This window comes from Fringilla coelebs (assembly GCF_963513975.1).
Source record: "Fringilla coelebs genome assembly, chromosome: 5".
In the NCBI taxonomy this organism is placed as follows: domain Eukaryota; kingdom Metazoa; phylum Chordata; class Aves; order Passeriformes; family Fringillidae; genus Fringilla; species Fringilla coelebs.
Window position 1 is genome coordinate 6003300 of NC_140033.1, and position 13367 is coordinate 6016666.

General features: G+C 41.4%; 1 protein-coding gene across 1 annotated transcript in view; it reads left to right on the forward strand.

Moving 5' to 3' along the window:
• Window positions 1–13367, forward strand: part of CELF2 (CUGBP Elav-like family member 2) — a 373570-nt gene that overhangs the window by 287391 nt on the left and 72812 nt on the right. Inside the window, exon 5 of the mRNA XM_084206937.1 lies at window positions 9981–10029. Coding sequence (XP_084063063.1) covers window positions 9981–10029 — 49 coding nt within the window. The remainder of the gene's footprint in view (window positions 1–9980; window positions 10030–13367) is intronic.

The window sequence follows — 13367 nt, forward strand, 5'->3', positions numbered from 1 at the left end:
TACCTCAATCACACTTTTTAGCTATAAGATGTTCTTGCTGGTACATTGTAATGCAAATAGGAGAGCTTTCCAACAGAACTTTAAAAAAGCTTTACATTAAAAAAAAAATCCCATAGCCTAGAATTCGAGTTCTGTACAAAATAATAGACTCTAGTTTCTGACAGAAGAGGAGCCCAAGAGCATTTTTGAATCAAGGTGACCTTCCATGCTGCAGAAGGAGTCAGGCAGAAGATCCACTGAGCAAATGAACAGAAAAATCTGTGATGTGAAACTGGGGGAGTGGCTTAGGCTGGTTTCACTCTTATTGAGTGAAAGTAAAAAAATTAAGAAGATAAGTGTAGATGAGATAACACTGTGAAAGAAACAGAGGATCCCCTGACTATGCCTTCTTGCCTTTCTGAAATGTTGCTGTCGCCAGTCATTCCTTTTAAAGGGTTATCTCCTGAATTCCAGCTTGGCAAAGGTAGAGGATATTGATGAGTGTAATCACATGGTGTTTTCCCAGAGCATAGTTCACAGAGGACAACAAGCAAGCACAGAACAGAGTAAGTCTTTAAATAAAACTCCTGCAAAACAAGCATTTTATATCCTGGTCACTTTGGCCTCTCTCAGAACCGAGCTTGTGTTTTGCATTACAAAAGCCGTTGCATGTTTTTGAAAACCTATGATTTAAACTAAATTTCTTCACAGTCATTGGTAGCCTGAAAGAAAAGTTATTTTATTTTAGGTTGGGACTGGTGTTTTAGGGAAGAAGAAGGACAGGGTAGATGATTGCTTTGTTTTCTTAACAAATTTCTAAAAATGATCCTAGAAGCTGATGTGGAATCAGAGGGATTTATGTAGAAAGGGAGGGGTTTCCTGTGGACCAGGCTTGAGCATTAGCACCCTAAAATGGTGACCGCAGACTGAGCTACTTGAATATTTTCATTTGGCAGCAGGAAAGGTCTTTTTTAAAATGGGGACCTCTTCTCTAGCTTTCACAGATTCTGAGAAGGGCAAAATTCCCCGAATATGCTCTCAGGGGTCCCCTAAGTGGGGAATCTGGGAGAAAAGTGAAATCTGCCTTTGCAGACCACTCAAGAAAGATTTTCTCTGCTTTGCTGCCTTCCCCTTTTAAGATGGTTGAGGGACCTCTGTCATTCCCATGGGGAGACTTTACGTAGAAGATGACTTAATAGGTAGCATGTTTTGGCTTTGCTCTGGCCCTGTTTTCCAAACACTAATATGGGAGGAGGAGTTGTTCTTAGATTTGAAGGGAAAGTACTCCCTTTAAAGTCTCAACCTCCTGTTCACTTCTGGAAACAAACGCCCAACTGGGGAGATGGAAGAAAGTACATCTTCAGAACACTTGAGTCATGTCCAGTGGGACACTGACTGGAAGGCTTGTGTCATGCTGGGAATTGAGTCCTGCCATCTTAGGTCATGCTGGCCAAATCCACCCAATGCACAACGAGGCTGCATTAGTTATTAGCTGACATCCCAAAGCCACAACAGCTTGGATGGCATTTGGTTCCTCCAGCAGCCCTGGATCACCGCTTCAGGTTCTTATGTCACCTCTCAAATAAGGTAGCCAGGGAGTAATATTGTAAAAATAACCCTGCTTGTGTGGAGTACACGTGCTAAATAATGTCTTACCTACACCTGATGATAAAATGACAAGATTTTGGCTTGACAGACTTGGCTTCAATCGTGGAATAACTCCAGGTGCATCACACAGAGCCTCTCTGCCTTTTTCCCACCTTCTCCCTTTCTGCTGCAGTGAGGCAGCAGCAGTGAGTACCTGGCAGGGGTGCTGGCAGAGGAATCAATTAGAGCGTGAGGAGCTCGGGCTGTGGTGCAGTGCGGACAGCTCGGCTCCCTCCCCCTGGATCCCCATTCCAGGCCGTGCTGAGCTTCCCTGCGCGGCGCTGGGCAAGGCGCCGCCTCGGCGCGCTCCGTTTTCCGCTCACAAACCTGGGCAGAGGTTTTTGCCCCTTGGATGGGAGGTAAAACCCAGTCAATTAATGTCACTGGGAGACTTCGGTTATCTCCCCGCCCCACCCCGTTGACACACAAACTTCAATTGGCAAAATGTCAACAGAAGTTATTGCTGCTGCCGATGAGATGGATGGCTCTTGCTGTTAAAATAATATCTGATGTTTTGCTCAGATGTCTAATGGGTTTGCTTTTTAAGCATGGATGATGCAAAATATCCCCAAGGCATTATTCCCAACAAGTTATAGAATCCCACTTAATGTCTATTTTTAGGATTGAATAGGTTCTGTAAAGGCTCATTTGTTTGAAGAAAAGATAGTTAATAACTTTGCTTTCCATGTGATTTTGAAGAGACAATTTTTGGCCATACCTCCCCTTCTTTATCTCCACTTCATTTGGCTTGCCTGTGCCCTGGAGTCGTTGCCATTAGTGTGGGAGGTAAGAAATTAAGGAATTAAATAAATGGAGGAGAACTGCTAAAAGAGCAACAGTAGCTATTTGTACACTAGGAAGTGGTCACTTCTAAGATATCCAACTATTTGATTTCTACATGAAGGTACAACTTTTAAAAGAGACTGAGTGCTACAGCCTAATTAGTAAATGTATGGGAGGGACAGCAGGATGTGGGGGTGACTGTGAAAGGGATCAGTAGATGAAGAATTATTATTATTATTATTGTTGTTGTTGTTAATAATAATAATAATAATAATAATAATAATAATAATAATAATAATAATAATAATAATAATAATAATCTGTTATTATTTTAAAGCACAACATTGTTTTTAGTCTCCCTAACTAATGTTTAATTTAACTTGAATTTAAACCACAGAGTGTAGTGGATTGCAAATAACTGAGTTGGAAAGCTTCCAAAAGCAATTGAATTTCAGTGGTTTTAGTGTTCTCCGGTAAAACAACTTGTTTTAAGCAAGCTATATGCTTGTTTCTGTGCTCTAAATAGAAAATAATGATGTTATGCATTACCGCATGAACTATATTTGGCACCCACCAGCAATATTCATTTTCTCTTGCTTCTCTCTCTTCCTCCTTCCTTCCCTCCCTCTCCCTCTCTCTCTCCAAAAAAAGCATGTATATATGTCTGACAGTAATCTAGGAGGCCAAGTAACAGATCACGTTCTTATACGACTAAAATTGTATGAATGCCTAACACAGCTTAAATCCCTTAAATTGGGATTTATGAAAGGATGACAGCAAACAATCTTCTAGCTATGCCATCTCTCAGGCAGTTACAGCAACTGCTTTACATTTATTTGTGAGAATCTAAGTGATAAATGCACATTTTTCCTCCTTTTATCCATGAATAAGCAAAGGTGAATGATTTCAACTGGGAATCCAAAGCTCTGCCTGTGCTGGTGAAGCCAGCAGGAGCATGGTGCTGGTTAGCACTTCCCTGCCTGGTGTGTGGGCATATTTTGGGGGAATAACATGGGCTACACACTGTTCTCACTGGAGAGTATGGCCAAGGATATCCTGTTTCGAGTGGAAGGAGGAATATAGCTGTGCAAATGCAAGCTGTGCCACACCACTTATTTTAAGATCCAGAGAGCAGTCCTTTGCCTCTTTTATTCACTAGTATTTATTTGGCCTTGGAGATTATCCCCAGTTCCCAGAGAAGTTCCCAAAGCGCTAGCCAGATATTGACTGCGTAATTCAAGTTAGTTTGACCCTGGAGGAGTCATTCTAAACAGTTCTTTTCGATAGGAAAATACACCTCCTTCACTTCTGGGAAACTCATATTACTTGTGAGTCACAAGGGTTTAAAAAGGCAAAACCAGCTGGCAATGAAATGATGTGAGAAATGAGTGTTCAAGAGCTCCTCTGAAAGATCCTATGGAAAAACTGGGGAGCTAAAAGGTGAAATGAGGGGCGGGACATAATAGTCCAGAAAAACAATGGTCTCTAAAGACAATGAAAATAATTTAATTCTCTGGTGCTTATGGAGTATTTTCTCTTCTTCCCCCAATCTTCCGGTAGGTCAATACATTCCCTCCTGACTTCCAGACTCCATGGAGGTTCTCAGAAACCTGGTTGGTCTTGTTTTTTCCTTGGACTACTGGTCTAATTAAACTGCACTCACTAATTGGATCAGAAGCTTGGAGAAAGCTTTGAATTATTTTCCAGACCAGAGTTAGGCAAAGAATATAATTTTTTCCCACTGGTTTCCATGCTGCTACCTCTTTAGGTGCTTTTCTTCTGAGCTCTGCTGCTCTTTTTAATATTTCCTTCCTCTTCAGTTTTCCTATTGATTCCCAAAGTCTCAGATTTTATAATCCTCCACCCAAAAAGAAAATTAGGGTTTAATTAAGGTCTAATGTCTCTTCTTCTCTATCCCACATTCTCTCTTGACATTTTACAGTTCTGAAATGTAGAAAATACGAAAGTCCCATTTGGCTTCAACAGTGATTGATGCTAGCAAGAAGAAAGTCCCAAAGTGCTAGAAATGACAAGATATATGCAGGCTGTCATCATTTAATCCCATTGCTTTTTGTTTGGTTTGGTTGTTACCGGAGTAACCTGAGTTCTTCCAGTATACCCCTTGCCTGGGGGGAGGTTTAGCTCCATTTTGCATGGTGTTTCTCTGTGATTTGGTCTGTGAGGGTGACAGGTAAGGGACAAACTGAGTTGGGTCATGGCTAGAAACTTCTAGCCAGGGCAGATGACAGGGAAGGGAGGAAGGGGACAGGTCTGAAAAGAGCTAAGAGCTTTAAAACTCTGCTGATGGCTTTAAAGGATTGAAGAAAAATGAATACAGGAGTGGTAAGGAGTGAGGAATCATAGATAACATTCTCCACACACAATCCCTCAACTCTGCTCATGAAAAGTCACATTCTACTTAACTTTAAAGGACTTTCAGGAGGTCTTTGACTGCCATACTGAGCTGGGTGAAGGTGCAGGCAGGTCTGATGTGAATTCAGAGTCCTTTCTTGCCAAGGGGTTTTCCTTCCTCAAGGCACAAGAAATAACAGGAGCAAGGCATGCACAACCACAGTGGCAGGAATGGATAATAAAAGCTGCTGACAGATGTAGTAATAATGTATGAAGGTGCTTTTGCAATGGACCATAAAAAAAAGATTTTTCAGTCTAGGTGGCCAGAATTTCAGAGATGCTGAGGATATCCAAATTTCACAGACTCAACACAGCTGCAGCAAAATGAGCCCATCAGCTCCTTCATCTTCACTGAAAGGCATCTCCTGCTTTTAATCACCAAAGTCCTGTGTAAGACTGACATACTGATGTGTAACATCCTAAAGCAGCCAATACAGACCATTTCCAGTGCCAACTGCCTCCTTCTCCAAACCTTGCTTCACTCACAGAAACTGCTGCTAGCAGGAAGTCTTTAGCCTACCCAGAATATCCGAATGCCCATTTCTCTTCAGAAAACTGATGGAAAGCAGGTGTCCAAAAACCTTTCCAGCAAATATATTGACAACTCTGAAATGTGATTTAAGCAGTTGCTGTTGATGCAGTGGTAACTTGGAGTGTGCCAATGCCATGCTCATCCATGCCTGGAGACATTTCTTACCCATTCACCCCTGACACCTCAGGTTTAAGATTACACCTGATTTGAAGCATCCCCTGACTAAACAAAGCAAACCACGAGCCGATCGCCTCGTGCAACGTTGCAACCACACAGTAGTAATCACAGCTAATGACTCTTCTAAATGCTAGACTGCACACACCTCCTTGTTTGGTGTTTGTTTTGTATACAGAAGGTAACATCGACTGAGTAACGAGGATGCCAAGTTACAGATGGGGTTGTGGAATCGTATTTGACAGCCGATTAGAGTAATCTGACAGAAATGATGACTTAATCACCACGACAGACTCCAAATTCCCAGATAGAATTCCACCCAGGTTAATCTAATTTCCTTGCAATATTTTTGCCAGAAATAGACTCTTAGCCGGCTTGTTTTCTCCCATGCAGATGTCACATGGCTTTGACAAGAATGTAAATAGGTACTGCTATTTTTGTTGAAAAGATGACTTTGAGGCTCTAAAGCTGGAGAGGTGGCATGCCTTTGAGATGCATGGGGTTGCTTTGCTGTGGCTTTTTTCTCTAATGACGTTATGTTTACATACAGCAGGATGTACTAAGGAAAAAGAGGGGGGGAAAAAAGATGTAACTATTCCATCGTAATTCTAGGCCTTGGCATGGTCCTGCTGCTGCCCTGGACATAGCCAGCAGCCAGATTCTCATTAATTTCAGGGGGATTTTCAGGGTTGCATGTTTGACAACTGTTTCTTTGCCTTTTTGATTCCCGTGGACTGCCTCAGCACCCCTGCTTGGGATGCACCCAAGGAGAGGCAGTGATGTTCCTGGCCCCGGGCTTTGGGTGGCCTCTGTGACAGCACAAGCAGCAGTGAAGCCCCCACCTTGCTGCCAGCACTGCCACAAGGCACTGGCAACCTTGGGCAACAGGCATTTGCCTGCTCTCAGCTGTAAAACAGTGGCATGGTGTGTTTTGGGATGGACACAGAGCACCTGCAGGAAGAGCAGGTCATGCCCTGCTTGCTGCACAAGTGTGTTCAGTGGAACTCTCTAATATTGATGAGGAGAGGTTGCTCCTCACAGCCCAGACTCCAGCCTGGGTTTGATATCCCCATGCACAGTGCTTGCCAGGGGAAGCTGCCCATGCTCAGAAGGAACTTGCCTGAGAGCTGTGTTGCTCTCTTTTACTGTGTGTGCTGAGCACGGGATGATGTTCAAGGTAATAAATTACTTGCTGAGATTATTTTTCTTGTTCTTGCCTCTTTATTAATTGTAAGTGTGCATTCATAAATACTGTATTTTCATAAGCAAAGCTTTCTCCAAGAAAAGAAGGAAATGTTTCCTGTTGTTCTGTGTGACAACATGACATACTGAGAAATCACTTACCTTGAGTTCCATAAGTGATGTATAGTTACAATAACAGCTTCCTGATAAGACGGGGAATCCTTCATTTCTGTAGATGACATGATTCTAGTGAGTGGCATCTAATTTGAAACAGTTTTGTATCATCTGTAATCTTTTGGAGGGCCTGGGAAAGCACAGCTATTTTATTATTTTATAGCCTGCAGTTATACAAGGGAGATACAAAACGTACAGATTATTTTGTCTTTTGCTCATTGTAGAGTTAAAGGATAGTAACTATTTAACTTTTGTCTCTGCCCCTTTAATTTTCTTATTCACTTCACACTTCTTTGAGAGTCATTCTTTTCTTTTCGTTTCTTTTTTACACCTACCTTTAAATATTTTATGGGTAGAGAGCTTATAATATGTATTGTCACGGCAGTTGTCTCTAGAGGTCAGCAATGAGTTTAATAATGAGATGCGAACCAGTGACTCTGTAAAACCCATTTCAGGTTATAAATGGCATGTTTTATTGAATCTAGTGTTAAAGGTTGTTAACGTATCAATTGGTGATGGTCAGGGTTAAACAAGCTTCAACATGAGCCCTCTCATGTTGGAAACTGTCAGTAAGGTATTTTTCCACTTTCCTCTTCGCTGAAGCCAGGTTTGTGTATCACATCCATTTTTCCTGGGGGTGTTCTGCAGTTTAAACTCTCCAGGCCTGAGCTGGATCTTTTATTGGTTTTGCACTGATATAATTTTAAGCACAATGGCATCACTCCCAAGTTCAGCCTGATGGTGTGAAGAGGACCGTGAGTTTTTAGCAGGAACTTTTGAAATCAAGTCAAAACCTATTTGAAGCATCATGTTCAATCTTGCCTCTTGGTTTGTGAATGTACCAGATTATTGAGTTAATGAACTTGGGGTAATGATGTGTGACTGAAGAGGATGACTTTGGATATGTGGTAAATGTGCTTGTCAGGTAACACTGATCTTTGTGTTGTGACCATGGGCTGCAAAAATAACTTCTTCATGTGAATTTGGTCTAAAGTTGGCCTCTCTGGTTTGGGCAGTTTGAAAAGTGAGAGGTTTTTAATGTTGTTAGAATAGCCTTTGTTCAAAATATCTCCTTTTAGGGGCACATAAACGCATCTGCAAAGAGCAATTGATTGATTCTCTGTCTGCAAAAGGCCTGAAATTGGGCTGGGTTTTTCTCTTATATCCTGCATATTCCTGAATTTTCAATACTTGCTTTCCTTTTCTCTATTTTCTCACCACTCTGTTGCTCCTCAGAGACCCCAGTAACCTGCAGTGGCCTTGTTACCTTTTTTCTTCTTTCTGTTTTTGCTTGCTGAGTGGACATGCTGCCTCACATTCCCACAAATTTTAAGTCTCCTGCAGTGCTCGCTGTATTGTTGATGTCAGGAAAAACCTTAAGCACTAAAGAAGACAGAGAACGATAGAAGTTCCCTTTTTTCTATAAAACTGATCTAATAAGAGTGGTAGCAGGCAAGTGCCTGGGCTATTAAAGTCCACTTAGGAAACAAATGATTTAAAGAGAGCAGAATTGTTAAAACTGAAGAAAATTTATGCATCCTGACAACTACATCTACCTTGTGGCTTTGCCTTTCCCTAGGACACACTGGGGAGTTGTGCAAGCAGCACAGGGAATACATTGATTTGCAAGGCCAGGGAGCATTCTGGACTTTGAATAAATCTAACAGAAACACTCACAGCCATATTTTATATTTTCTGAAGAATGCAGCAACTTTTTCCCTGGTGGTTATGTTACTTCACCAAAAGCAATGCAGATGTGGGTTTCTGTGCAGCTTTGAAAGCATATTTGATATGAGGGTATGGATGTTCTCTCCTGCTCAGCTGTTTTTGTTTCTCAGAGTTTGTCATAACAATCTTTTATTAGGAAAATGGAATTGCCTCTGACATTTTCAGGCAATACACAGCTGCGCTGCACTGAAAAATGATACAAAAGTAGAGAATGCATACATTTTTTCACCTGTTCACCTGAATTGGTAAGGAACTGCTGAGGAGAGAAAAGGCAATGGCCCTGCTGCTGCTGGAAGGTTTGTGCAGTCAAATCCCAGTAACTATGCAGAGTCCAAGAAAAAAAATTAAATTTTTTTTTTTTTTTTTTGCAAGCTTAAACATCTCCCACATTGAATCTCAATGTGAGGTCAGATCTGGAGGCTTTTGAGAAGCTGTAATAAAATAATAAAATTTCCCTGAACACACCACAGTGGCCACAGAGCTGGCTGTCACCATTGTCCTGCGGAAAACTCTGATGGTGAGGGATCTCAACTGCAGTGGTGTTATTATTCCTGAAAGAACAAAAACACCATTTGTAGAAATTTTATTGGAGCTATCAACAATTCAGTGTGGGAGCAGTGTCATTCAGTAGAGAAAGCTGGGGACACACCAGCCCGAGTGTGCCAAGGTGGGATGTTCGGCACAGAACGGTGCAGACAGGAGTTGGTTTCCTTTGCAGTGAGTGGAGGAAGAGGTTGAAAAGGAAAAAGGATTTGGAATTTTTATGGAAGCCAGAATTGTTGTGTGCTGTGGTGGAAGCGTTATGAATGAATTTGTAATGGATTCTGAAACAAAAATATGAGATGCTAAACAATTATAGGAAGCTATTTTGGTAAGATCTCTTCTTCCTCGGTCCTAAAAGAATGAGCACAGTTTTTTTTAATTACAAGCAAAGTTCATTTGTCAAACTCAACTCCTCTGAGTACATTTTAAATGCTTGCTAGTTCTTAAATTACTTGAAAATTACATCTTGGTTTTGGCAGTGGTTGAGCTCAAGGAAAAAAAAAGTTGGTAAAACAGAAACCAAGCATGCCATGAACTAATGAGGGCTGTAACTTTAGAGGTCTTCTGAAACTAGATACAGCAAATTAAAAATTTATATGAGTCCTATGGGCCCAATGATCTTTTTTTTTAACTTCCTCATTATAAAATATTCCTTTACCATTTTATTTTTTCTTAGAAGCCTACGATACAGTGTTATTCTGAATTTATATAATTTCAACATGTTTAATATTAAATTGTGTCTCTTTTTAGCCCTTCATTAAAAAAATCACTCTTGATTTTTTATGACTATCCAACCTGCCTTACTCTCTTTCATTTTTGTTTTTAGATGCATCATCCTATTCAGATGAAACCTGCAGATAGTGAAAAGTCAAATGGTATGTGTTCAATTTATTTTTACTTAATTGTGTCTTTCTCCAAACTAAAGTAAGCACAACATTGTGAGAGTTTTTGCTTTACTCTTTTTGTGGTGAAAATAATAGGCAGTTTCCCTACACCTGACATGCTGGGAAGGTGTTGAGCTGCTCTGAACTCCCTTTTATCTTCTGCTTTAAAGAAGGAAGGAGATGTCCTCAAAAAGGGTCTTCCTTGTACCTGCTGTATGTCACGACCTACCTCACTGCATCCATCCTTCCCTTGGGTTCTCCTAACAGTGAGGTATTGTGGGAGCACCTGAGATTGATAAGATGGCGATAAAATGTTGATGCTGAAAATTTCAAATAAAAGAAACAAAAAGGCATACCTGTGTTAACAAATTATATAAGTACATGATCGGCCTTAAACATTTGCCAAAAGTACCTTTTTACAGAAGGATGCCATTCTGAATCTGAGCCAAATTTAGGTTTTAATCATATGCTTCATTATGAGCTGGGAAGCCCACTTTGGAGCTCTCTGTATACTTATTCCTCAAAACGATTGAGAAATGAATGCTATAAAGACAGTAATATCCATTTGGAATACCAGGGTACTGCCTAAGTGGATGTATATGACATGCAAAATAGATGGCAAGGTAAATCTATTAAACATGCCAGGTTTATATATTCAGGGAAATAAGATAATGGAATGGTAGTGCAACTTGGCAGCGTGTGATTCTTTAAAAATATATACGTGTATATTTTGCCCCTTGATTTGTTCCTGTAATTTTCTAAAATATATGTTAAAGATATCATCTGCCTTCTTAGATTGCAAGAGCTTCATTTTCCCTTAAGGCCCACATAATCAGAGCTGGTTCCTCCAACAGGCATCTTTGCACCTCATTAATTAGTAATCAGGGCAGAAGCCGTGCACTTAGAGATCTACATACCTGCAAATGTAAATTATGATTGGGCTCTAAATCTCTCCGCAAGGCTTTTTTAAGGCTTCTTTTTTTGCTAATTGTAGTGCATCCCTTTTTCAGGCTTCTCCAAGGATTATGAAGTTTGGAAGGAAATTAAAACTTCACATTATGCTAGGTTTCCCATTATGACAACTTTCCAAACAAAAGTGGCCGTGAGCACAGGAAATATGAACCATCACCCATTTGTACAGGAGGGAGGGGGTGTTCTCTCTCTCAGGTTGGAATCACAGAATCATTGAATATTCTGAGTAGGAAAGGATAGATATCCATCCTTGAGGATTCTAATTCCTGGCCCTGCACAGGACAATCCCAAAAATCTCGCCATGTGCTTAAGAGCATCTTTGAAATGCTCCTTGACCTTTGTCAGTCTGGTGCTGTCACCACTGCTCTGGGGAGCCTGTTCCAGTGCCCAGCCACCCTCTGGGTGAAGAACATTTTCCCAAAGATTTTTAGCAGTGATTCCTTGCTGTCTTTGAGTGCTCAGAATAGAGGCCAAGGCATCTGGATGGGCAGAAGGACTGAACATTTCAGGCCCCACCGTGGTCAAGGAGCACATTGTTGTTGGAATCCAGTCTCCAGTCCCTAGAATTTCCTGCTAGCAGTGGGCACAATTATCCCTTAGGCACGGGAACGCTGGTCAGAACCCTCTGAACTAAGTATGGCCTCTATGGGTTCTACTTTCAAAGACAAATTTCACCTCAATTTCCTTGGCAAATTAGAAAAATAAGAGGCAATGGGCCAGAATTGACTCCCAGTGAGTTACTTGTTCGTTGCCTGAAGTGTTTCTTTCTAAAGGAGATTGAACATATTGGAAAAGCACTGTGGGGAATTGTGCAAATTCTGTCCTTCTCTGCAAGTAGTGCCTGCTTGGAAAGCAGGGTAGGTTGGCTCCTGGCTGCTGCTGTTAGTCTAGGGTTATCTGCATGAAACTCCTGTTTGCACTGTGGGAATACTCTCTTATTTTCTGGCATCTATTCCAAGTATAAAAATTACAAGGGATTGGGGTTTTTCACCTTTTTTTTTCCTTGCCTTTCTTTGTATTTTTGGGGAAAAACAAATTGTCAGTTCAGGGGTTTCAGCTGCCAAATTAAACACCTTTTTAAATTTAGATTCCTGAAGGGTGTGGGAACTTTTGATAGGCATGTTCAAGGGGTGGTGAACTATTTATTGTTTTTTTTTAATCAGCTGGGGAAACAGAAGGCAAACTAATACCACGATGATGGTAATAATGGTGCAGCTCCTCAGAAAGGCAGGGCGTAGGCATGGGGTTCATGGAGTGGGTGACAGTTTGCCAGCAGCTTGGAGATCAAGAAAGAGAAAAAAAACAGCGTGGGGGATGTGGAGGTTTGTTTGGCACATGTTTCCCATATGCTCCAGGCTATCCATCTGAGGAGGTATATTATCCAACAGCAAACTGTAAGCTGTACCTCTTCAACCAGATTGGTAAGTTCAAAGGGGAAAAGAGAAAAGACATGCCAAGGCATCTTGGTTTTTATGATCCGTGGTGGTTGAGGTTTTGAGGAATACTCAAATCTCTTTGATTTCTGAGTCATGGGAGGATCCCAGTGGATTTTAAAGTGATGTTTCTCAGTTTGCAAAGAGGTTTAAGAAATTTTCTTGGTCAAAAATTTCTTGTGGAAAGATGTGTAAGACAAGTTGAACACTCTACAATTCTTCTGAGCTTGTACATGTTTGTGAATTGATAGACCTGTTCAAGTTCCATAGGGAGGAAGGAGAGGTCCTCTCATTCCATTTACAGAGGTTTTCAAAGAACAGTATTTGCTGTGTGATTAAATGCCCCCTCCCATACTGAGTCCCTTGTCCAAGCCAGAGACTCCCAGGATGAAATGTTCCTCCTTTTTCCTCGCTGTTCCTGCCCTTAGATGTCTGGGTCACCTGAGGAATCTGTCCCTTGACACCAGAGGCCAAGCTCACCTCATGGAAACTGGGAGATGGGTATGGAAGGGACACCTCCAGCCCACCTGGACCAGGACTCAGAGCCCCATCCAACCTGACCACGAACACTTCCACAGCCCCCTGGGCAACCCATTCCAGTGGCTCATTCCCTGCCTACAAGGTGTCTAAGTCATTTCTCTGCTCATGCAGGTGAATCAAATCTTGGTCTCTTCCACCAAGCTTTTAGCACCCAGAGTCGATGGGGGAAGACTAGCCCTCAGATTTAACTAATTTGTCTACCCAAGGGGATTCTGAAAAGCTTCTTATTCTTGAAAAACATAACATCTCTTGAAGATTTGCAGATGATGAATTTTGTAGTGTGTCCTGGTCTGATCACCCTTGTGCAGGTTGTCTTAATCTGTCTAGAAAGTTTTGGTTAAGGATTTTCTGCCAAAGAGGCATGTTTTCAACTTTGAAGGCTCC